The following is a 25,508-nucleotide window of genomic DNA, read 5'->3' on the forward strand; positions in this document are numbered from 1 at the left end:
TCCGTATTTTGATTGCTTTTGTAAAAAATTTACAATTAGTTATCTTACTTTGCAGCGGAAAAATGTTTTATTACGTTATTTTTAGTTGTACACAAATCGAATAATTTATAAATTTTAAGGGGGCCCTAAAAATATATTCTTAGTAAATGACTTAAATATATAAAAGAAAATATTTTTTACGTTAAATATAAAATGTGAATATTATAAAATTAAATATAAGGATAAACATAATTGTGGCTGTTAGCCTTAATACGAGTATTACAAAGAATTTTATATCAATTAATAAACGTTAAACTATTGGTAATATTTATCTTTTTCCAAATTAAAATCATTTTCCAAATTTTTGTTTCACTTACTACATATTTTAATTTGTTTATCTATTAAATTTAATTATTTCCTTTCTATTGCCCATCTTTCTTCTTGTTATTTTACATATAGTATATGAACTAAGCATTTGTAATTCTTTTATTATGAATAATGTGCCTACATTTATAAATATAGATAGGAAGGTAAAGTAGGAACTAAATCATTATTTTATGTTTGTAAATAATTATCTCACCTATGTTTTTGGATCCTCCTTAATAATAATTTTATAAATATAAAGGCAATATAAATTTATTATTATTCAAATCATTTGTTTATTTCCATACTTTGTACAATACAAATCTTATACTAAAACGAAACTTGTGTTATTTATGCTTTGTGTACTATTTCACTCTATTTTATTAAGTAATTTTGGGGGAAACGTACAAAAAATGAGGAAGATACTTAAATTTATATATAAGTATACGCATATGTGTACTTTCGGAACGTAAATATATGCGTGTTTAAGAAGATATATCATATCGCGTAAATGTCAATATAAATAATATAATCGTTATGTTGAATAGTCACTTTTTGTTATATAAATGCAACGGTGCAATTAATTTTGCTACTGAACATATATTAAATTTGTTCAGGAAAATTGCATGGGCATATATCTCGGAGGGAAAAAAAGGAAAGAGTGTTCAAATGTGATTGCGACAAGGAGTTTGGCGTGATTGCGAAAGTAGGTGACCTCTGACAGAAATTGAAATCAATAAAGTGCAGTGGAGTTCGTGGTATACACAGAACGAAAGTAGCTCTTCTTTGCAGCTTTGAGGTTATGTCGCTCGAGTCGGAGGAGGCAGAGCGTCGAATGTTCTATTTTCGTTTCGACGAAAAGTGTTTATTCTTGCCAGTCGTAGGCGCGCGTTACACATTATAATGCATCTAAATGCGAGGAGAAGTCACGAAAGTGCCGTGAAATAGTACAAACATGGACAGAAGAAACTCTGATGGATCATTCACAAGTGAAGAACTCGTTTTATATCAAAGGCAATTAACAAAATTAGAGAACAGAAACGTGATAAATGCCTTGTGCCAAAGACTATTTATTCGTGAGTACGATTTTCATGAACTTATTTTTACATATCAATTTATTCTTCCTACAATTCTATCATTTTTCTGCGCCTTAGCGTAATACGGTTGAAAAATTATTAGATAGTCGCATTAAATATTCATGTTATCACTGTAAAAATAAACAAATACATTTTAATATTAAATGTAAAATTATTTTATGAATTTTATATCGTTGAGAATCTAAGATTCATGAAATATGTATCCCGTTTAACCTCTCGTTTAGAGGTTGAAAGAGCCTCTTACATGTAATAATTTTTTGATAATGCATTCAGTCTATTACAAAGAGTAATTCTTATCTTTTTTGAAATAGTGTGCTTTAATTCAGTATGTGAAACGCAACTATGGAACAATTACGTGGAGATATCAACGGTTTTGGAGAAGGTTAAACAGTTGGAGGAAATGAAGACGGAGTCGCCGAAACGGTCCCAGGGGATTGGACGATTCATAAATTGGCTCAAACAGAATGGCGCGAACGTATACGGAGCAAGCGTGGCTGAATTTCCGGGATACGACCTAGGCTTAAAAGCGGAACGTAATTTCCTTGAGAACGAGTTGATTTTAAGGATACCTAGGGAACTTATTTTCAGTATTCATAATGCGGCTCCAGAGCTGGTCGCTCTTCAAAATGATCCTCTATTACAACTTATGCCACAAGTAGCACTTGCGATTGCCCTACTCATCGAAAAACACAAAGAATATTCGAAATGGAAACCTTACTTGGATATTCTTCCTACTACCTATACAACCGTGCTATACATGACTGCTGCAGATATGAATGAACTTAAAGGCAGCCCTACATTAGGTAAATGTCGATGAAATTTATTAGAAACGTATCTATTTTGATTTCTTTTACTATCTTAATTTTGTAATTTTTAACTTTTTGCTAATTGAAGAATATACAACAACAAGATAGTAGCTCTAACAAAAAATAAATAATATTAAATTCTATTTTTGTATCGGAAGAGAAAGAAAGATATTATATTTAAAAGTGTAAATATTTGTTACTACAAGTAGTATTAGTTGATTATGAATTTGTAGCAGAAAGTTCAAAAAACTGATTTTATTGTAATTAATTTGGAGTTGGTTTTGTTACTTTACTTAAATTACCGAAAAACGAAGTAGTGTCCTTATTATAGCATTCTTTTCATTTTCTATCGAAATTCGACTTTACTAAGTTTTAATATAAATTTTGTTGCAGAGGCCGCTTTGAAACAATGCAGAAATATTGCAAGACAGTATGCCTACTTTAATAAGTTATTTCAAAAGAACAATAATGCTGTATCTGCTATACTCAGGGATGTTTTTACTTATGAAAAATACTGGTAAGTAATAAAACAACGATTTTAATATTTTCGTATTTTATATAAAATGTAATTTATTTCGCCTATGAGTTGTTTAGATAAATAAATATGTTTTACTCTTTATATACGTAAGTTTGAAGGATAAGCTTACAAGCTTACTAGAAATTTACTAAGTTTTCCGATATTAAAAGAAGTTCCAAAATAAGATCTTATGTAATATAAAGTTACGCGAACTTATATCTTTTATGTTGCGTTAGATTTTATCGGTTATTGGAATAATTATCAAAAGCTCTATACAATCGTATGTACAATCGCCCACATCTACAAAATCAGTGTACAAATCAGATAAAAAACATTACATTAGAAAATATTACACTAATGCTTAATTCTGTGCAGTAGTTTGTGCTTTTCATATTGAGTATCTAAATTAAAAGTATACAATCGATTTTTAATGTATGTATGCTTTAACTTAACATAAATGTGAGAATACTGTTATTATTTTTTTCTTTTTCTGTATTTTTCTAAAGACTATTACAAATACACTTAGGTCAATTTATTTCATATAATCAGGTATGGTCTCCCAGCTGTCGTTAGCATCTAACGAGTCATTATCGATGTCACTCTTGGGATCCATCTCTCCCGTAGGTTCTTGGTTTTCGTTTTTCTCTGGCCTTCTCGCCGTTGACGTGGCTACCACGTTGACCATCACGGTGCTTAAGCTGCTCGAATTTGATAGTTTCCTGGCTGCCATTACTGGACCCTGAAACACCGCTCTAGAAAACGTGTTGCTGTACCTATATTTCTGTTTCTGTCGGATCCTGCATACGATAAATATCGCTAGGAAAACTACAAGAGTTACACCAAGAATTGCGCCACTAGCTATTATGCTCGGTTTCACCTTCGAAAGAGTCTTTCCTTTCTCGCTTTTGTTCTCATCTTCACCGAGAATGTTGCTAGTTTTGCTGTACACGGTTTGAACGTTGATAGAACTTGGTTCCTGCTTTACTATCTCCTTAACGAAGCCAGATTCTACGATGTTTGAAGTATCGTTGACGCGTATCGTTTCCGCGTCGTTGTTGATGAACATCACGCCAACGTCGCTCTCCTGTACGAGCAACTTTCTTTTGTCTTCATTACCAGAAAACTCTCGTTGAATATCCTTCATGAATGGGAAAGAATCGAAGGTTGTCAACAGATCAACAATCTGCACTGTATGATGTCTCTCCTTGTCTTCGTTCTCGTTGTTCATCTTTGAAGCATCAACAAGCTTTGCATCTTCGCTGTCAGTCTTTGGTTCTACATTAGGCATCGATCGTTCGGTCGTGAACTCTTCAGGATGAACGAGATCCATTGAATTTGACAATGAATCGATGCTTTTTGAGTTTTCAGTCGATCCTGACAAATAATTACCGACTTCTCTATCGTAGTTGTCATGATTTACTATCGCTCTTCCTTCGTGGAGGTCCTCTTTAGGCGACAAAGAATTTGTTGCTTTCAAATTATCCGTATCTTTTATTCGATATTCATCGTTAGGTTTGTGAGCTCTGATTCGCGACACTTGAGCCAAATGGACTTTGCTAGATCCTCTCTGTCTCAACGCAATCAGTTCCTCCAAACTCATGTTTCTCGATTTAAGAAGACGCTCCAGTCTCTTCCCTGCTGACCCAGAAGCAAACAATTCAAAGATCTCGGCCCGGGCTTCTGGCTCCACTTCCGACACGATATCATCGTAACTCTTCTTCTCTGTTGCATTTCTATCCTGATGATTTTTCAGACTATTATTATCATCGTTCTTCGCGGCTGGATTCTTTGAAAGACTTTGACGCGAATTCTCCAACGTGGAATTGATATCACGAGACATTGCATCCAACGCAGACTCTAATTCCTGCATTATGGTCCTATCGTTCTCATCAGTGAAATTACTAATCTGAGTGCTCTGTTCCAGGTCGTAGTATATCACTGGCGTGTCACTCTGGTATTCCTTCTCGGAAGAAGCGTTATAGTCCTCTTCAAAATGGTCCATGGCCTCGCGTCGGTCTTCATCATTGGGTATTCCGCTTCTATGAATATTAGTCGAATCACCAAGAAGTTGCTCTTGGTTTCCAGTATTCATGGACAAATTATTCGTCGATTTTGAACGTTCCGTAGGGCTGAGTATTTTCTCGATGCTCAACGTGGATCCTCTATCCTCCAGGTGACTCTTGGAAGTTTCGAGTTCGGTAGGGCCGCTGACATTCTCGTCTTTCATCATCAGCCAGACGGGAGACACGCCGCTCCGTCCTTTCTTGTAATCGGTGAAATCGGAGAATTCCATGATTTCGTCCTCGTCTAAACTCTCGGCTCTGATTTCACCACTGCCCGATGATTTCACAGCGGCGTCGTCGGCTTGCAAGAGCTCCATGGAATTCGTCGCAACCGGCAACGGCATCGATGTCGTAATCTTAACCCGCGGCGGATCGACATTAGCGAGAAACGATTTTCCAGCCGTTGCGTTTCCTACCTCTGAATACGTTTCGCCGTTGTTTACTTTGTCCGAGGATGCTCTCGCGTTTGTCCGATTCTTTGGCGATTCTATGGTCGTCGGAATCATAGAAATTACCAGTTCTTCGTCCTTCTGAGAATTCTTCGTTTTTACAGGTTCCGTAGCGAGCGTCCATTGCGGTTTGCCGGTGGTGGAAAGTTTGACGAATGAGTTGGTCATCATCTTCGCAGACTCCTCGTAGTCCTCGCTCTCGTCGACGTCTCTCATCTTCAGAGCGTTGATCACGTCAGCTTTGCCCTTCAACAGATCATCGAGAGTCAGATTCCTCTGCTGTAGAATCTCGGACAAGCTCAGACCTTCCTCTTGTTGCATCTTCAACAGCGACTTCAATTCCATGGCGTTCTGTGAGAGAGCAACGCCCTTGCTAGCTACCTCCGCGGCATTTTCTTCACCGTTTACTCTCGACCAAGCTCCAGAATTGTTTTCTGTTCTCCCTTCGTGCAACATTTCGTTTTCTACCAAAGCGAATTCGTAGTTTTGCGGTGGCCTCCTTTTTCTCGGTCGAGGCTTTAGATACTCTTCGTCGTTGAATTCGTGCTCGTAGTCGTTCGGTCGTGCTTGAAATATCTCTCGATATCTCGCTGATGTTATCTCCTTGTCTTCTTCCAAGCCTCTGTCTAGGTCTTCCTTCCTCGTTTCCTTGAACGTAGCCACGTTTTCGCCAGTCCATGGTCGATTTCTCTTCCGTGGTAGGATCTCTTCTCGTTCACGGTATCCGCGCCTGCTTTCCGTTAGTTCACGGTCTTCGTAGTCACTGTACGGTAAACGAGGACTGTTCCTGGAACGAAGAAAAGTCCCTCGCCTGTTGTTCTGACGATATTTCGCTGCACGACGATCGTAGTCGTCTTCCTCTTCGCTGTTGTCGATTTTGTCGCGGGAGAAGCGGGAAAATTGGGAAAATGGAAGCAACGGAACCGTGTCACCGTCTCGCCATTTCGGCTCCAAGGCCTCGCCGTTGTTCCGCCACTTGCCCACCAGCTCGGCCCCCAAGTTTTCGTCCCTGGCTTCCGGTCGGCCTCGTGTTTCCTTCTAAAAATAATCGACCGTTGATAAACGCTTCAGTGAATTATTTGAGTTGGCGAGAGTCTGAAATAACAGGCTCTTTGATCGGTTTCTTCTTCCACCAGCGAAACTTAAAAAAAAAAAAAGAAAATGCATTTTTATATACGAAACTGAATTTTATTCTGAATTTTAACTGAAATTTTCAACTGAAAGTCAATACTTTTTTCGTCGCTCAAAGTCATCCGAAGCAATTCCGAAATTGCCAAGTGTAGTTTCTCATCTTCTATAGAATGTAATAGAAAGAAAATACATACTTTCCTACTAAAAAGTATTGGTAACTTTGAGAAAGCTAAAAAAGACGGAACGATCTTTCAAAAGATGCTTTAAACATATTTCCCGTTGTCAAAAACAAAGGAGATACTTAGTTAGCGTTGTTTGGCTGTTCCAGCCTCTATATAGTCAATTGACTATATAGTCAAATTTCTCTATATAGTCAAATTACGTTCTCCGGATTCATTCTTTATCCAATCGTACTTTCCTATTGTCGGTAAATTTCTAAAGCTTGAGAGACACGCGAAACAATCCCTCTGTTGATAAGAGCGATCTTCTCGTTTCAGTTTCTCGCTAAAGATTTTGCAACCAGCCTTGTTTGTTTGCTAGAAGGACTCGAACGAACGACTCGATCTCGATCGATATCGTTAGGTCATAGATGAGCGCTAAACTACGGACGTTACTTTTTTATTCTGCGTACGAATGCAATTCACATTATGGGGAAATCTGCAGAACGCGCATGATATGCAAAAATATACGAAATATCCAATAAATGTACGCATATATATATATAATACACAAACATACAAAAGTACGATAGACCATGACGATTTTCTCGACGATTCAGGTTCTATTACTCTATTTGTATTCATGAAAATATATATCCACATATCTGGATTTAAGTTTAGTTTTATTCTGTATTCTACTGGATTCAAGCAATCGATGTTATGTTATATAAAATAGGGAGTATCGCAACAAAATACTCCGATATCGAGCGATTCAAATTTCAAGATTTAACGAGATCATACGATGAGAAAGGACACTGACTCTGACAAAGTATAGCCATCTATGACCCAACGATATCTGTTAATGAGCCTAACTCAACAATACCAGCTGAAGGTTAAACGGAAGTGCAGACTTTTGAATATGGATAAGTGCGATAATTAAATAATTATTTTCATATGTAAATAATTTTTACGGAGAATCCGATAGTCATAATCACTAATCGCTCAATTAAGGTCGATAAGGTAAAGAAGCAAAGTAGCGTAAGAAATAGCCGAGATCAATTCGTTTCTCAAAATTTAGAAAATTCAGGCTAGTAATTTCGCGCTTAACTTTCCTGCTCTTTTTACGTCATTTTCTAGTCATTTCGCGTTTTTCTATTATCAAAAATTTATCGGGAATCTTTTTATCGCTAGAAAGTTTCTTAAGCCTTTACGCAGACAAAACGAAAGAACAGCCGATTGACACGCGTAGTAATTTCACGTAATTTCTATTTTATGCGTTGAGATTTTCCCCAGATACGAGAAATGTCCGTTCGTTGAAACGAGAATGAGATTGAAGTGCAACATTTCGGCAAGGCTTCGCTCACGCGCTGTAATTTGAAACGCGAGATAAAACGTGGTAGATGAAGAGAGTTGCGAGACTTTTGCGAGATGGAGGCCAACAATTCGAACGTCTTCGTATCGACCGAAGATATACAACCGCTTTCTCTTTACCTACGACCTTGATCGACCCTGAGCCAACCGCGTTGTAACTATAACCCTGAAACTCTGCTTCGAATAGCGACGCAAAAGTACACGAATTTTCCATTTTCCTCTATTTCCTTGCAAACGAACGATAGAATGCAACTGATCGACGAAACGAAATACGCGCGCATCAGCTCTATTCGTTCCAAAAAGTAGTACAAAGTGATATATTTAAAAAGAACGCATCAACTCTTTGGAACACCTTAATAATTCTCAGTTTCGTACCGTAATATCCTCTTCTCGTAAAGAGAAAATCAATGAAATTCGGTTGTAGGAGTCGTAGAAAAATTAAGTCACTTTAGAAGGGGAACAACAAATTTTAGAAACGGTTCGCTGGTTTTCTCTCGGTTTGCAAACAAGCAAATTCTGCTCTCGCGCCCGAGGAACGACACTGACCATTATTTCGCGTGGATTTTCACTCGTAACGTCGTAACGTTTACTACGCGCATCGTCCTTCTGCGTCGCGTGAATCTCGTTACTTTCAGACGTGACTTTATCGCTCTTATTAAATAACATTAAAAAGGAGAAAAAGTGGAACAGAGATTTCCGTTACCTTGTTCGCGATATATTCTTTCCGTCGCACGCTTTTCGACCTCGACTATCCACAAGCAAAACAAAATATCTATCTGTAACGCGTCACGGCGATGTTTCGACCTAGCTTAGCTTCCATCAAATCGATCGTGAAAGTTTCATCGCTCAATTTGATCGCAGCAATTAATTAATTCGCTGATGGCGATCGCTTAGCGATTTCTCCTCCTTTTTCCCCTTTGATCTTTCTTCTCAGATCTACGAGACAGCGTAACGTTGCGCGTTCATAAACGAATGAAACAAGCATACAGCTGAGCCTCTCGTATGTGAACTAATAGCAATAAATAAAAGCAAAATAGCATTGCGGTAATAGGATAGCTACTTTTTTGCTATTAAATTTCATTCTTCGAATAGAGGCCAAGGAAATTGTTAGTTCGTTTTAGCATCTAAAGACCGCATATTTTTTCAGCTGCTAGACTGTATAAATTTTCGACGTGAAAGCTATCTACGTACTCGTTATTTTCATTTGATGTTTATGTCTCTCGATACATGCGAGACAGACGTAAAAGATAACAGTTATTTGTGAAATTTTTACGAAGAAAGTCATTGATAAAAAGGTTTGATTTTCTTAGTTTTCATTTTTGTTTAAACAGAAAACAGTAATGGTCGCTAAGTTTTGAAGAAATTTTTCAAAAAATTGAACGATCAACAGGTATCGATCTTCGAATATTCTAGTACTAGCTACGAATAGCCATTGCGAGTGAGCACAATGTTCTTACCAGTTACCGATAACCATTATCGAAGAGAGAATCTTTCTTGATTGTCGATAACTTCATATTTAAGGATAATTCCTCGAGAGAAATTTTTCCCGTCAGCGATGACCATTGTTCACGACGGAATTGTTCGTGGTCATAACCATTATTTGTGACGTATTTTTTTGTCTTTCTCAACAATAACCGTTATCCGTGACGGAACGAATAATGGTCAATATCGGTGACCAAGAAAATTTTCATGGATAATGGTTACCGACGATCAAAAAATGATTCTCTCGCATACATATAGTGGTAAGAAATTCTTGCATTTATAATGGTTATCGGTAACAAAAAAAAAAAAAAAAAAAAAAATCTCATCGATTACACTTATCGGTAAGCAAAAATATTTTACTCGTTTATAAGTGCTATTCCATTGTATCCAAAATCGGTTAAAATAATTTAACAATTTTCATACCGCAATATTTTTTTCCATTTGGGTCACAACTGCTACGATCCCCGAATCATAGCAATTGTAACAGGAAAAAGCATCCGTTACTGGCAAACGTTCTGTTCGGACGACAGAATACTCGGAGAATAGAACGTCGAGGCATTAGGATATTTGGTTACGAAAGATTCTTCGAAAGAAGTATCAGTCAACGAAGAGCTAATTGAGAAAATACGACGAATGTTCGAAGATCGTTTAACCGAGCGTATTATGCGAAAAGTAAATAAATAAGTAAAGCGTTTGCAAAGTTTCGAAGTTTCCGTGCGCGGTGCCAGCTTTCTCTTTCTCTGGTTGTCGTGTGCTACTGTGCGCGGCCAGTTCTCTTTCTTTTTTCTTCCTTTTCTTGTTTTGCCGGCCTCGACGTGCGTTTTGACATTTGCCATCGTCGGATACCGCCAAGGAAACGACGAGAAACTCGTTGTGAGTTTCGTCGTTAACCTACTGCCTTACGATTTCTTTGGTTGTTATCTAAGTTCGTTGCCGTAACACCTTGTCGGATGACACGAAATTGGAATACGTACGCGATCAGCGGCGATTTTCAACCTGTCTCCTCTCGTGACACGCGTAAACCGATTATTAAAATTTCCCTAGCATAGCAAGAAATAGATTCGGTCGACACGTGGCTGTCGTTGTTTCTATTTGACGATCCGATGGGAAAGAGGGCAGTGCGAACAAGTGTCCGTAAAATTAGCATCATCGGTGGTTGGATTTTTGCAACGAGATCAAAACAATGAAAACGATTGGAAAGATTGTTAGTTACGAACGTTCAGTGGATCACGACGAATCGATCGCGGCTTCTTTCTCTTCGTCTCTTTCTCTCTTTCCTTCTTTTCACCGAATTACGAAACGAGTAACAAGGTTCGAATTAATAGGACGTTTCGAGATTGTTGTTCATGCCGTTTCGCGAAAATTGTTGGATATTAGCGTTCGATGCTTTCACACACAAACTCGATGTTGACGCGTGGCGAGTATTTAACGACGTGTCTTGTACCACTGCGGAACAAAATAACACTGTTTATTGCGAGTATTCGTACGCAGCCTTATCTTCCAACGAGACGTTCTCCTATCAGGTTTCACGTTCCACTTTCGTGTCGAATTTTTCTATTCGTACGAAAGTGCTGCCAAACGGTACGAAATTTAACAGACTCGGACTCGATCAATCGGTCACGTAGCGTCGAAAAAGTCGATTATTCGAACATTTCCGACTCGAGAAAGACTCGTTGATGTCAAAAGCATCTGAGGATTATATTAGGATAAAAATAAACGAGAAGGCCAGTACGCAAATAACGGGATAATTACCAGAATCTTTGAACGAGAATCCTTAGAATCCTTGGAATGTTTGCAGCCTATCGAAAAGCTAGAAATTTCACGAACTCGTTAAAATATTGCCAAAACTCTGTACAATGATTGTGAAAAAATGAAACAACTACCAAGCGAACTGCTAGATCAATTATTTTGTTCGATTAGGCTTACGCGTGGAGACGAGCGTACGACGATGAAAGAGAAATTAAACAAATTCTAGAGGGTCGTTCGACATAGTTGGACCGAATCATCTCTGTGCAGATATTTGACTATCTTCTCGAACGGTGGTTAAAATTGTGTATAGCAATTACTCAATCCAAGAGTATTTCTTTCATTGAGAAACACGGGCAAGGATTTCTGATAAGAACAAGTGGCAAATGTTGCTTTTACATTTGTTACTTTCTTCTAATAATTCTCATATACCGTGGCAGGAAAATATGTAACGCTTGATGTCGTTGATTGCGTAATAGAAATATGACGTCGAGTTTGTACGTAAATGAGAAAATTCAAAATTTCGACAAAATTATTTCACAATACTAATTAGCGATGTAATGGATTCGTGTAAAATACATATAGCGGCTATTAAAGGTTTCCCACTACCTGGGTAATTTTATTATCGTATTTATTTCATCATAGTACAGAGACGAATAACGTTAACAACGATAGGCTTCTGCGTCTTTTCGGCAATTATCGGTCGTACGCGTTACTCGATCGCATTCTATGTATCTTGTAGAAAATCATAATCCCTTAGGATACGATATATACAATAGGGCAATAGGAAAAATGCAATCACCGAACGCGTCAACGCGCGTTAGACACGAACCCGAACCGAAGAACATTTACCAATCGTCGGCAGCGTATGTAACTGAAATTTCTCTTTCGTTTCTTACCCGATGGCTCTGATCATCGTCTCGGGTTACGAGCTCGGCGTTCGTTCGAACGCGCTCGGCTCCGGCGAGCCTATCGCGAGGGAAATCGAACGTGAAAAGCATCAACAAGAGCAGATAGAATGTTTTCCACATCGTTGCAGTGCGATCGAAACACGAACAGCTCCTGGTCGTTGAAGCACCAGTTCTCTCTTAGCTCGTCCACGATATCGTGGCCGCTCGGCTCCTCCGTTTTCGCCGCCTCCTCCTCCTGCGCAAACAGGTGCACGAAAATCGCCGCTATACACAGGAAAACGAAAATCGCGTTCTTCCTGTTGCACAGGCCGAATATATCCTCAGGGTTCATGCAGAATCGCTAGGAAGTCCTGCCACGCTTCTAATTACCGGCTCGCGGTTTCTTCCGTCGCGGTTAATTCGCTTTTGTTCTCGCGAGTCTTCGTCTCCCTCTACAGATTCTCCGATCTTTCTCTTCGAACCTTATCTTCGTACGTTATTTTCAAACGTTGAATGAGAAACGACGGAACGCAGCCTCGCAGCCTGTCGTCCAAACGTTCCACCAACTTTCTATTCCACTTGGAAATACGTTTCTTTCTCCTCGCCACGATTTTCGTTGTTTTAAAGCGGCTCGTACAGTAGTCGCGAATAGTCGGAGTTTCCTACGAGTTTGAATTTTTGGTCGAGGACTGTGCATTTGCAAGTGTGTTTACCTCTTTGTCCTCCCGTTTTATCGCGATCTTGCTTCTTCTAATGTGAAATACGATATTTGGAAATATGCTTCTCTCTCTCTCTCTTTCTCTCTTTCTTTCTTCGACGGTTTTTTTTACCACGGGTTTGCTCGTTCTAAAGTAGACCACACGGACGAACAAACGAATAAAGTCGTGTCTGAAAATCTGTCCCTTCCTTTTCCACCTATTTTTACCAGGATATTGATCGTTTCGACGCAAAACCACACGAGTGCCAGATCTTTCAGCGATTAGTCTTCGTTCGAGCGGCTATCGAATCTGAGAATATGTTTCCCTCTTCTTCGTATATTTTTGCCCGCGATTTCGCTCGTTTCAACCTGAATGCACATGCGTTAACGGACTCCTCGCGGATTTTCGTCAAACGTTTCCGTGCAACGGTACACGGTATCTCGCGCACGTTGTTAAAATCACTTTTAGGTGGATTTAGTCTCGTGTTGCGTATCCTTCTCCTCTTTCGTTTTCCTTCTACTCTGCGGTCGGATCCTTACGGCCGAGCGTTTCGTTACTTTCGAAGCGGCACGCTCCTCCACGCTCGGCAAATCGTTCTCGCGGACTGACGCCGGTTTTCTCCGTGCTCGGTCCTAAGTAAGTCGGTGAAACTCGAGAGCAGTCTTCTACTAAAACGCTCGCCGGGAACGCTCTCCTGTTCCCCGGCCAGCGATCGGCCACGACGATGATGAATTTCATCGCGACGATCGCTGACCCACGTTACCGGAGGCAACAACTCGTCCCTTCCCCGCGTACCAAGCAACGCAAGAAGCGTTAGGCGCGTGGAAAAAGTAGCTGCGGTTCGTTCCTTCGTAATAACAAGGAATCGAATTTGTCGCGGCGATCGACTGACGCTACGCGTGAGATTCGTTTCGGTTTCGGTTTCGGAAGCTTCATCCTCGCACACGCTGCTTCTTCTCCATTTACACGACGCTGAACAGGCGTCGCGAGAAGCGAAAAATTTCTGCTCTCTTCCACTTTACATAGAAATCAGTCACTTTACTTAAGAAACTGCTACGTAGAAGTCACAATGTTGCAAATGTAGCGACAAGACACGTTCGCAGCGTATGCGGAGAGAAGCTGCTGTTAGCGAAAGGACAGCGCTAAGATGGGCGCAAACGGTTCACGGAAGGAAACGAATCGTCGCGACGGCGAGTCGCATTTAGGACATGCGTCTGTCATCGAGAGAGATTAGCGATTGGACACGAGTATACGCGCGCAAACTGGCGAAAAAGCTGGTTGGCGTCTTACGTCGCGTCTTACGTTACGTCCTTCGTGCGGTATCCCATAGAACTGTCAACTACTGTTAGATAAAACAGTAAAAAAGGCAACGAGTGCTGTAAACGAAACGTTGCGAATGTGTTTTTGTGTTACTCGAATAGTACGAAACTGTTGTCGATATGTTAGATATTATACCGTTCGGTCGGTAAGTTCCTTCCGATTTTTGAGGAATTTCACGAAACGATAGTTGCCAACCCAATATATAACGTTTTATTAAGTAGAAAATTTATTAGAACGGAATAACTATTTTATGTATAACATAATAACTTGAAATATCAACGAACATTCTCTTGTATTAGATCGTCCGAAAAGTTTCTTTCGTTTTATAAGGAAATAATGGATGCACATTTTATATTATTTTATCGAATTACGTATGATCCATTTTGTTCTATCAAAATAAAGATCACAACGTTCGACAGATTAGGTTTCATTTTTGTATAAAAATGTATCGTTGTAGAAGACGTGTCTGTAAAAGGAAGACACTTTTCGGACAAGCTAATACATCTCAAACAGGAATGAATTGTGTTTTATTGCACATTCATTCGTTACAATCAACAAATTTCCTTTTCCTTTTGTCTTCCTCTCTTTCATTCCTCGCTCGTACAATACCGATGTACATACATCTATTTTCTGACTGTTCCTTCCGATTTTTAACTGTTTGATCGACACAAAAAATTATATTGAAAAGTTTCTCGCCGAAAAACCTGTGAGGTTCTACAAGGACGAAGTATTCAACTTACGCGGAAGATGGAGAAGGGTTGTGCAACAGAATGCCATCTATATAATTCCATAAACGCGCGTCGAATCAAAATATAAATCGGAACGAACTTCTCTACCGACCTTTTGTTTCTTTTTCATCGTCCCAAAAATACGCGGCAGTTCAGCTTATACGCTCGTCAGTGCATACAGTCCTCAAAGCGTCATGAAGGACGAAGGTATGTGAACTTTGTTCCAAAGATCTTCAGCTGCGACTTTTTCCGCCTCTTTTAATGGCAAAGCTAATTCCGACCGATCTACGAGACACGCTTCGATAGACTCAACCGCGAGTTCCGGAAGACTCGTTGCATCGAGAAGAGCCGTCGGCGCCTTTTTCTCCGCTATTCACGCGGAAGAGGATTGCGCGAAGCGTTTCGGATACGAAACTATAATCGAACAGGAAACTAAATTAGAAAAATGTAAACTTCTCGTGTTGCCATCGCTTTCGACGAATATTCTCAAATTTCACCCAGGTTTCGAAGCTTCCAGTTGCTGTGTTTTCTTAAAGATAGTAGCGCGCTGTCTCCGTGTCGACACAGCGTTTGTGGTATTCACTTTCCCTTTTTTTAAGTTTCTTTCGTTTCTTCTAATTTTCAACGAATTATCGCTTGCGTCATTGCTAATTGGTCGACCGATTCTTCTTGCGTTCGCGACTAATGGATCTTCGTCTAGCAACGCCTGTAAATCATCCCCCTGTCGTTTCTTGCCGCCTCTGCGGACGTAGCTTATCGCTCAAATCGAAATGAAAATACCGGCTATGAAATTCTCCAAAGCATCTGCGATACGACGTGGCGTTCACGCGCGAGCAACGATCGTCGATAACGATCCATCTGATAGATATGACGAATAATTTGGCGCGATAGTTCCGATCCCATCCGAGTTTTCGTATTTCGACCAAGAGATTGCGCTTTAATCAGATACGTTCGTACAGGCGCAGATAATAAAGAAGAATCTTTCTCACGTCTCAGTACGTTATGGAATACGAAAATGCAATTAACGATTTCATTAATTCGTATGGGTTAATTATGCGACGGTTGTGCAACGATCGTTGTTTACAAAATTTCCGTGTTAAGAAGCCGTGCATTAAGCACGTTAAAAGTTGATTTTCATGTTCCTAGATCGAACAATGAATCGGTGAGATACGGAGATGAAGCAATAGGCACGTACGTCGGGCTTTATTTTTCAGTAATTAAGTGGTACAGTATATTTCATGGTAATTGAACAGGCGAAACGTCGAATAACGAGCGTACTGTATCTTCTCTGTTGATTCGCCATTATACGGCAATTAAATAGATTTCCATTATTGTTGGTAGGATCTTGCTCGGCAGGAAAAATTCATTATTTCTGTTTGCAGAGGATAATTTGTCTCATAATTAAACGTCGCGCTACCATATTGTATAGATGTTAAATATAATAATAGATAATGCGGCAGCTGAAACGAACAGTTGGATTTCTGCGCGACGTTCCCAATTTGTTGCAACCGCAGAAGCATAAATTACCAGTGAAAGTAAAAAAGAATATTGTACAAAGTTTTGCTGCTATTTATTTGCAATCGTTGCTGGTTCGCGAATTTTTTCACTAATACTTCGAAATGAAAGATCGTAGAATATGATAATAATTTATTTACACTTTAGACTCGTAGTCTGTTACAAGCGAGTCGTCTATACCTGTTTACATGTTTTTTATCGCACTATCCGCACGTATCAGTGTTTTCGGATATAATACACCAAGCATAAGCGTAATAACGCTCCAACGATCTATAAAATGTGAAAACAAAAAGTTATAATATCCGAGTAGTCTTGCTGCTTCGGTTGCTATTCCCCGTCCGTGTATCTGCTTACGAAAATATATTTTACGAAAGTACAGATTAAATATTATAAAATGTACGTAATGTATATCGACAAGTATTTATTATATAGAATTTATCAATTAATTGATTAAGCCCATTATCAAATTTCATTTCGTAGTATATCTCGTACGACTACAAATCGCTCGATACATTCGCCGGATAAACCGTAGAATCTGAGAACAAAGAAACGTTTCATTAGAAAATAAAGCTGTATGTACGAATTACAAATGGCCAGCGTAAATAGCGACAATTTCGCGATCGCGGTGCAATACGGAGGTAAACCTCCGTCGAGTGAATTCTAATAGAAAGTGCGCTCCGCGAAGATCTCACGATCTTCGATTCATAGCACGACCTTCCCACGTGCAGTGGACTGTGCATCCATCCCCACGATGTGCAAGAACTGCAAGAAGCCGCGCTGCTCAGCTCGTCTCCCGATCTCTATCTATCCTAGTCGAGCAACGATATTGCGAAACTACCAGTGACTCGTCTTTTATTCTCGTTTCCTTTTGTTCTCAGCATCATCGTCGTCGTTGTCGTCCTCGTCGTCTTCGTCGTCTCCACTCTCTTTCATCGCGCTCGTTAGCTACGCTTTTGTCGCGTTTTCCTTTTTAATTAACCGATGCGACGCTTCTTCGTTCATTGGTCGTCGCGTACAGGCTGAATCATCTAACTTGTATAATCGAATAATTTCTAGAACGTTGTTTAGAAATTAGAACTACGAGCTTAGAAAAATAGCGATAGTCCTTGTATCGAATGCAATTTAATTTAATTCGCAATTATTATTCAGAGCAAAGGTCGCAGGTGTTTTGCGTTTTTGTAACGTTTTCAAGAGCAAAAGATTATTTATTTATTTAATTGTTTATGTGTTGTCGCAATACCTTATCTCATCTCGTATACTGTTCTCGTATATTGAAGATTTATCTTCGTATGTCCTTACAATCTCGTTAAAGTAGAATTAAAGCCAAAAGCAAACTTCGCACAGACCTCGACTTCGACTTAACCTATTTGATGTATCTTGCACCTATTTCCCTTGGTACATCATAGCCTAATAGGAAAAATGTATTTTGTAGTTCTTCTACGCAGGTTGACGAAAGTATTCGAATGCTACGTTAGAAACTTTTTTATTCGCCAACGGAAACTCTCTGCCTAAATTCGTACATTTCGTATGCAAGTATTGGGTTGACAACTAAGTGATCGTGGATTTTGTCACTAGGTGGTATTGACAAAATCCGCAATCACTTAGTTGCCAAGCCAATAGAACGCGCGCCATCTTGGCAACGCTAAAAACAACCTCCTTTATTCGTCTACCTGTCTCGATGTTCGCAGACGTTCTACATCGTTCGTACTTACGTTAAACTTATCGTTCGCTGGACCAACTCATTCATTCCACTTATTCGTGCCACAATGAACACACGCAAAATTGAAGATTCAGTCGACAAGTAGCTGTATGTAGGTGTAATCGTTCGAGCGTAACCATTGATTTAATAAATAAATTTCTTTTGTCCCACGAATTTGCTTTGGACCAGAGGATACAAAACTACGCGGTAGGTAACGTTGTAGAATTTGTACTTACGAGTTACACTAACTAGGTAGTTCGTTTATTTAGACGAGTATTTAGAACATGTTCGTATTCAGATGTTATTAGACCATGTAAAACTTTGCTGTTTAGTTGAATGCGAATTTTGCAAGATAGATTCGAGAGAAGAATATTCTTCATGGAAGAGGGGGGAGAGAAAGATGGAGAGAAGGCTGTTCGTTCGTTATTCTTCGTTGACTAATTGTTCGTTTCGTATCACTTACCTACAGTTACAAATTAATTTCTATAATCAAGTTGTACTTTGTAATTGTCTTATTGTTAATTTTGTTTGAAGTTCAGCTACGATACGATCAAGCAAACATAGAATAACAAACGATAAAGGAATATTCGTTGAAATCAGTTCAAATCAATTTATTCGTTGAATAATTTTTTTGACTCATTTAGCGATGTCACGATTTCTTTACGCAATATCACTTTTAATTAGCATCTTATGCATGCGAATATTTCCGTTGCTTAATGAAAACCAGCTGTATCATCGAATAACGTGTTTGTACATAGAGCGTTGTTCCATTAGAATGTTTACTTCCTATTTTACTTCCGTATGTTGATCACTTCTATTTCGAATTATTTTTCTTCTCAATCTTTTCTCTTTTTCTAATCCTTCTAGAGCTTGTTTCAGAAAAATTTCTTCTCGCCGATTATCGATAGTGCAATTTATCTCATCTATCCTGATATTTATAACGCGTTAAAGTTTCAACTCAATTTTGCCAAAATTAAACACATTTATTTCATACTTAACGCTTTACCGACCGATAGCCGACTAATCGGTTTTTGTCGCCGACGCTTATCGACCGATAGCCTATTAATCGACTTTTTGTTGCCGACAATCTTCTTTCTGCTGGTCGGACGTGCGTATGCTGCTGAACTACTAGCGGTCGGTGAAGCGTTAATTAATAATTCGTGAATTATGGATCGTTAGAAAGATATTCGTTCTGTATTATATTTTGTAATTTATTTATCTAACGGAAGATTCGAAAATCAAAATACGATCTATCCCTCTCTCAGAATCTGTTTTCGTTCTTCACCCGAAAACTTTTACACGCCCGATTTATAGCGTTCCTCGCGTGCGTATTTCTCGTAAACGTTGAGGTCGTAATTTTTCAAATAACGTGAGATTTCCATGTAGATGGTAATGCCAGTCTAACGTTTATCTATTATCTAACGTTACGTAGAGAAATGTAAATATCAAGTTTGGTGTATCGATCTCATCTTTATGGGACGTTATTTATCGCGGTTTTATATTCTCGGAGAAAACTTGTACTCGTAAAATAGTACGATGCTCGACGAGCATTCCCGCTGTAGAGAGTGTCAATTTCTTGCTCGTCCATCGTGGATGGCATTAACGGTTGCGCAAGGTCTATTACGGCTGTGCAGCTTGATATACTTCAACCAGTTGGATTTATTTGATAAGTAATAAACATGAAAGACAGCGAATTGCCGCGAAGTAAGTCTCTTTTATTGATATTTCAGAGCGAATTCTTTCAGTACGTAAATTAATTAACATTTATGAAACAGTTGTTAATTCCGATAGTTGTAATATTTTTAATCGCTGATTTTAATACGTCGAGACATTGGAACAAAAAAAAAAAAAAAAAAAAAAAATATAGATTTATATAATTCAGCGTTCTACGTTCGAACTCCGGCAATGGAAAAGAGACAACGAGCTGGAATTTCCAAAAGATTCGAGGAAAAAAATTGAAGATGGAGAAACAGATTTGCTACCGAAGTTGTGGGAAATACGTTGAAACAAGGAGTGGAAACTTCGAGCGGCGAGGTTGAGGACACGAGAAATTTTCAGACATTATCTTTTGTCCGATTCTCGTTTGCAAGACATCTTCTTCGAGCGTAATCGTTCTCGTAACACGAATTCGTCGAAGTTAATCGAACTTGACGCATTATACGTGTTGGAGCGTGTTCAATTAAAAATTGGCCCAGGATATACGCACGCATTTTCAAATGTATTTTTCTCGAACACGAAGCATCTTACGATAAAATCGAATCGCACGTTTTTTACTTATTTTTACACGCAGTTTAACCTCCCGTCCATTGTTTGCTCCCGTTTCGTTCTGAACGAGCCAAGTCCAAGTATACTTGGCGAATTTTCAAACTCGATTTTCTCGGAAACGAAGCGCCGTGGGTGAAAAGTTTGTTCCGTATTCTCGACTTATTATCAACGCGATATCTCGTTGATGGATTTGAACGAAGAAGACGACGTGTCGTGGCTGGTAAGAGTGTGCTCCGCAGTCGTAAAACGAGAGAGGAGCCGCGCGCACTTTCACACGAGGCTGAAACTTTCATACGGTTTATCTGCTCGGTACGGTACGCACGAGAAGCGAGCGTTCGTTCCCTTTTCCCGTTCTTTTTCCACAGGATATATAATTTTCTATTATCACGTAAACGCGTCTGCTCGCTTCCAGTTTCCCAGCTGATTTGCTGAATCGCATTACCCTTCTTTTACGCTGGTAGCCTATTCGCGATGCATTATTTATTGTGCTCGCTGCTAAAGTAGTGGAAATGAAAAAGCTACTACCACGAGGAACGTTGATTCTCTCGCGACAATGATGAGTTTCTTTTTCGTCGGATCAGCGTTTCTTTTTTTTTCTCTCTCTCTCTCTCGCACTCTTTCTCTGGCTTTTCTTTCGTCGGTTTTCTCTCGTAGCTTCGCTTTCGTTCCTAACTCGTAACTTTTCTTTCGTACGTTTCGTCGCGTACTCGATCCATCGTAGACAAACTAATAAATTGAATTGGCTACACGCGAGAGATCGAGTGGCACGAGACGAGATAGAGAAATCGTGAAAAAAATATTTTTGTTTCTTTGGACAATGACGATTGACAATTACATCTCGAGCAGAAACTTCCCTTTGCCAGACGCCATATATCCGTACCATATTTGTTGATCGTAAAATCCGCTTTTGGAGCCAGATTTCCTCCTTTTACGTAAGAGGAAGTAATCTAATAGCCACGCGACAAGCAGAACGATCTCGACAACGCGATCGGAGCTTTCATTTGTCCCGTAAAATGCCCACTTTTGTCCAACTGTGACCACCTAGACAAGCCTAAACGAGAAAGCATCTGTGCGATCGCGTTGGCGTGAACATCGTCGAACGAAAAGAGAAAAATTCAGTAAAAAAAAAAAAGAGAGAAAATAGCATGTGCGTAGATGTAAAAGCTTGGAACATCGTAGGAAATATTCGTCTTTTCAATTCCTTCTTATAATTATCGACTTTTTTTTGTGTGTCGTAATACCTTTTTACGTGAACGTTTCGAAGAAGAAAGAGAATCTTGATTTGCCTTTTTCGGGTTAATTAATTAGATAGTTGTATTTATGATAAAAACGTAGTAGCAGGCAAAGTAATAGCTTACAGTGTTATTTAACTCGTTCTTCCGCGCAAACTGTTCTCTCTTGCTTAGTTTTACACAAAATTTTTACATATTTTTATATAGATATACTTGCCACACAAAACTTAAGGCTACTGCACACGTTCCACTTTCGTCATCCATTCTGTGTATACAAAACTAAAGCGACTAAAATGAAATGTTTCTTAAAGCACTTGAGATGCATTTGTAGAGTCGTCCATTTTAAGCAATGACCTAGAATATATTATAAGATATACATCTTCTTTGCGGCTTCATTTCTCCCATTACTTTCTACCTATTCCTACTTCGATTCTACGTTCTGTCCTGTGGTACGCCCCTCCTAATCACGTTTCTATGTATACGCCACGTCTCGATGTCCAACAATTCCCAAGGTCACTTCCGTTTACATCCTTTCCCCCTCCAGCATTCCCCGCCTTCCTCCGCGCTTTTATTCCACCTTCCATTCTCGCTCCTTTACCACCAAGTTTTATCTCCAAGTATCGTTCATTTGCCAAGCATCCTTCGACTCTTCGCCTCGTTTCTAAAAGAGAAAACAGTAAAAGTAAAATTCATTTTTCTCCCGTCAGTTCGATGTAACGATAGAAATTGATCTAGAAACGAAGTGGTCGCTTCGAGGATCCATAAAAACATCTAAACCGGCGAATTTACGTTTCGCGTAAACGCGTGTATCTCGTCTTAGAAAGCGACTAAATGTTCGGATCTATTCTTTTTCTCTCTCTCCTTAATTTTCTTTCCCCGCTTTCGTTGCCATTTTACGAGGCTTTGTCTCAGTACTTCCATACAAGGTGTTCGATGTTTCTCCCTGTAAACGGTATTTTTATTTGAGCGGATTCGCAGCCTGCGTTTCCCCAGCGAGAGAGAAAGTCGAGGGAACCACGACGACGACGACGACGACGACGGCGACGACAACGAGAACGATGGCGATGAATCTTCTTTTACTTCCATTTCCGGAATTGTGGGTCAAGTTCTTGCCCGAAAAGCAGATACAGCTGCTGCCGTGTATGTGGCTTGGCCACCTAGCGTGCCTCTCACGAAGGCGAAAGTTACTTGCACGCGCCTCAGGACCGCTTCCGCGGTTAATACGATGTCTGAATATACAGGGTGTCACGATAGTTATCAAGATATTTTTACATACCGTCGATAGTTCGAGAGAAGAATGGCACTAACAGGTGACGCGTCTATGGGAGATTTAGAAGGACGAAATTGTACAGAGCGCGTATGATGATAGAAAAATACACACGGGGCATCGAAAAGTAGAGTGTGTATTCGTTAGAACGTTTAACACGTGGTCTGCCGCGAGAAACTCCAGCTATGTGGGCCACGTGAATTATACGCTGCTCGACAGTAAAAAGAAAAGAAAAAAACAGCGAAGAAATATGTTCATCGACGCTCAAACAGCCTTTATCGCTATCCTGTTCAAGGATGAAAGAACTCGCGCATGTTTTAAGTTAATCCAGAAGCAAGTAGAAAATACTATCGCGATTGGTTGTCGCGTTAGAAATTCTGCGTTTCGAGTGAATGCAGATTTACGCGACGGGAAAAATTCTAATGAATATCGGGACGATGAAATAGAAAGATCGTAATATTCGAGTAGAAAATCATTTTACAATTCTTTCAATCTATATTAATGTTACAGCTGGGCAGTTTCTACGGTAATGACGAGGCAAAATATAATTCCCAGCAAGGACGGTTCACTCATGATCCACGCTTTGATCCCAATGTGGGACATGTGCAATCACGAGAACAGTAAAGTGAGTTTATTCATTCGTGTTTTATACGTGTACACTATCGTACGGAAGTATCCAGACATGACATACTCATTATTATTAATATTTTCAGTAGATTATCGAATAGGTGATTCAACGCGTGACATGCGAGCATAACCTATACTATCGTCATAGAGATACGTTGCTTATTTCGTTTGCATGTATGCACGTACACAAATTGTATATACACATAATTTTATATCTTGTTAAACATGTATCACATCCGTTTCGTTGTTAATTACTTTCTTATACTATAAAAAAATGTAATCGTTTTATCTTTTTTAAATGAAAAAAAAGCTTACACATTGAGGGATTCGATTCTTCCTCTTAATCCAAATATTAATTCAGAAATTGACGAATCTGAGGACGAGGATATTGTCGGATAACATAAATGGTTTTATTAATTATTTATTAAGACTGAACAATTACAGATATCCTATTGTACATAGCGGTTCGATCTATTCGTAATCTTGAGATTGAGATACATCTTGTCAAAAATAAGACAACAGTCAGATACGTAACAGCGATATGGACAGTTTCCTATGTTTTGTCCGTTTTCGTTTCAGATTACCACGGATTTCAATGCGACGTTAAACTGTTGCGAATGCTACGCTTTGAGAGATTTCAAGAAAGCAGAGCAAATATTTATTAGCTACGGGGCCAGAACGAATTCCGATTTCTTTGTACACTCGGGATTTGTTTATATGGATAACGAACAGGTACGTGTCTACTATCGTTCAAAATTACCTTAATTATCATCGTTCTACGATGTTGCAAATCCTATATGCCCGTACTATAATTGGCAAATTTTTTAACGAATAGCCTTTTTAAATTATTTCTTTATTATTTATTAGGTTTCTCAAAATACTAGCTTCTTTTCACGGCTTTATTTATTGTGTCTTGCATAAAGCAAACGTAATTATATCAATTAAAATAATATTATATTACAAGAAATAACAACATAATATATTATTTATACCACGCATAATGAATAGATATAATAGAGACAATTTCACCGACTAATAAGCAAATAATTTACTCATAGAGAAAGAAACATTTTGCATTTATTTCTTGCTCAAGAGATTAAGTAAATAATATTTATGTTTTTATTCTTGCAGGATGGCTTCAAATTACGGCTTGGGATCAGCAAAGCTGATCCTCTCCAAAAGGAACGCGTGGAACTGTTAAATAAGTTAGATCTGCCAGCGGTTGGGGAATTTCTATTGAAACCAGGAACGGAACCGATCTCGGATACGCTGTTGGCGTTTCTTAGAGTATTCAGTATGCGTAAAGAGGAACTGGCGCATTGGATCCAGTCGGATCGCGTTAACGATTTGAAGCACATGGACTGCGCACTGGAAACTGTTGTCGAGGAGAATGTCAAAAAATTTCTGCTTACTAGGCTGCAGCTGTTAATTGCTAATTACCCGACGACTTTGAAGGTGAAAGTGAAATAAGACATCAGTTTGAAATACTAGGCGACCGCTGTGGCGGCATGAAAATTGCAATTCTTTCTGTTTTAACGCGTTCCCTCTTTTTCCCCTTTTTATAGGAGGATCTGCAATTGCTCGAGACCACGTTGCCGCGAATTAAGAAGTTAGCCATTCAATTAAGGGTAACGGAGAAGAGAATTCTTCAAGGCGCGCTCGAATACGTGCAACAATGGATCAAAGCTTAAGAATCTGAATTTTAATTTCTATCGATGAAATCAAATCTTTATTTTTATTTAAATATGAATCTTACAATGGAATATAATTTGTATGGATCTGATTTAATTGTAGTTCCGAAATGATGGATAATTTAACACATCATTTGACGAATGACCGAACGTATATAATATATATAATAACGTGCAAAACGACGAAGGATAGATAGAAAAGGGAGCAAATGGTGTAAAATACATTAAACTATATAAAAAATTGAACAAACTATATATCTATGTGTATTAACAAGTATACAGTGCAAAATAATTGCATGTTCCACAATAACGTAAGTCTTGCTTTCGAGAGATGAGAGTTTCGTCAGTATAACGTCGTTTTTAAAAATAATATCGATATTTCCTTATCGAAATATAACTTTTCATCTATGTGCT

General features: G+C 39.0%; 2 protein-coding genes and 1 long non-coding RNA gene across 5 annotated transcripts; 1 reads left to right on the forward strand and 2 right to left on the reverse strand.

The window, feature by feature from the left end:
- The first annotated feature begins 711 nt into the window (after window positions 1-711).
- Window positions 712-25,349, forward strand: LOC126866649 (actin-histidine N-methyltransferase). The gene is made up of 7 exons (XM_050620502.1): window positions 712-1,418; window positions 1,751-2,242; window positions 2,639-2,762; window positions 23,287-23,401; window positions 23,983-24,135; window positions 24,535-24,858; window positions 24,969-25,349. The coding sequence occupies exons 1-7, from the start codon at window positions 1,298-1,300 to the stop codon at window positions 25,092-25,094; spliced, it is 1,455 nt and encodes a 484-aa protein (XP_050476459.1). The 5' UTR covers window positions 712-1,297; the 3' UTR covers window positions 25,095-25,349.
- Window positions 3,229-14,027, reverse strand: LOC126866642 (uncharacterized). Of its 3 annotated transcripts, none has more exons than XM_050620489.1 (2): window positions 12,062-14,027; window positions 3,229-6,312 (listed from the first exon to the last, which is right to left on the reverse strand). In XM_050620489.1, the coding sequence occupies exons 1-2, from the start codon at window positions 12,191-12,193 to the stop codon at window positions 3,295-3,297; spliced, it is 3,150 nt and encodes a 1,049-aa protein (XP_050476446.1). In that variant the 5' UTR covers window positions 12,194-14,027; the 3' UTR covers window positions 3,229-3,294. The 3 variants fall into 3 exon arrangements, 1 of the variants encoding a protein (XP_050476446.1); XR_007689984.1 differs by having other exon boundaries at window positions 6,170-6,312; window positions 8,638-12,200; XR_007689985.1 differs by having other exon boundaries at window positions 6,201-6,312; window positions 10,634-12,200.
- LOC126866663 (uncharacterized) lies at window positions 16,429-23,280 on the reverse strand. Its single transcript, XR_007689992.1, has 2 exons — window positions 18,249-23,280; window positions 16,429-17,720 (listed from the first exon to the last, which is right to left on the reverse strand). It is a non-coding gene; the product is annotated as an uncharacterized LOC126866663 (long non-coding RNA).
- Window positions 25,350-25,508: the final 159 nt, after the last annotated feature.

This window comes from Bombus huntii, chromosome 6 (assembly GCF_024542735.1).
Source record: "Bombus huntii isolate Logan2020A chromosome 6, iyBomHunt1.1, whole genome shotgun sequence".
NCBI classification, from domain to species: Eukaryota; Metazoa; Arthropoda; class Insecta; order Hymenoptera; family Apidae; genus Bombus; species Bombus huntii.

Bases quoted from the DNA above. Each gene is read 5' to 3' on its own strand.
- LOC126866649 (XM_050620502.1), top strand. From the start codon at position 1,298: ATGGACAGAAGAAACTCTGATGGATCATTCACAAGTGAAGAACTCGTT. The intron at 1,419-1,750 runs GTGAGTACGATT...TTTTTGAAATAG, and splicing joins GTGCCAAAGACTATTTATTC to TGTGCTTTAATTCAGTATGT. The intron at 24,859-24,968 runs GTGAAAGTGAAA...CCCTTTTTATAG, and splicing joins ATTACCCGACGACTTTGAAG to GAGGATCTGCAATTGCTCGA.
- LOC126866642 (XM_050620489.1), bottom strand. From the start codon at position 12,193: ATGTGGAAAACATTCTATCTGCTCTTGTTGATGCTTTTCACGTTCGAT. The intron at 6,313-12,061 runs GTAAGAAACGAA...GATTATTTTTAG, and splicing joins ACGATGATCAGAGCCATCGG to AAGGAAACACGAGGCCGACC.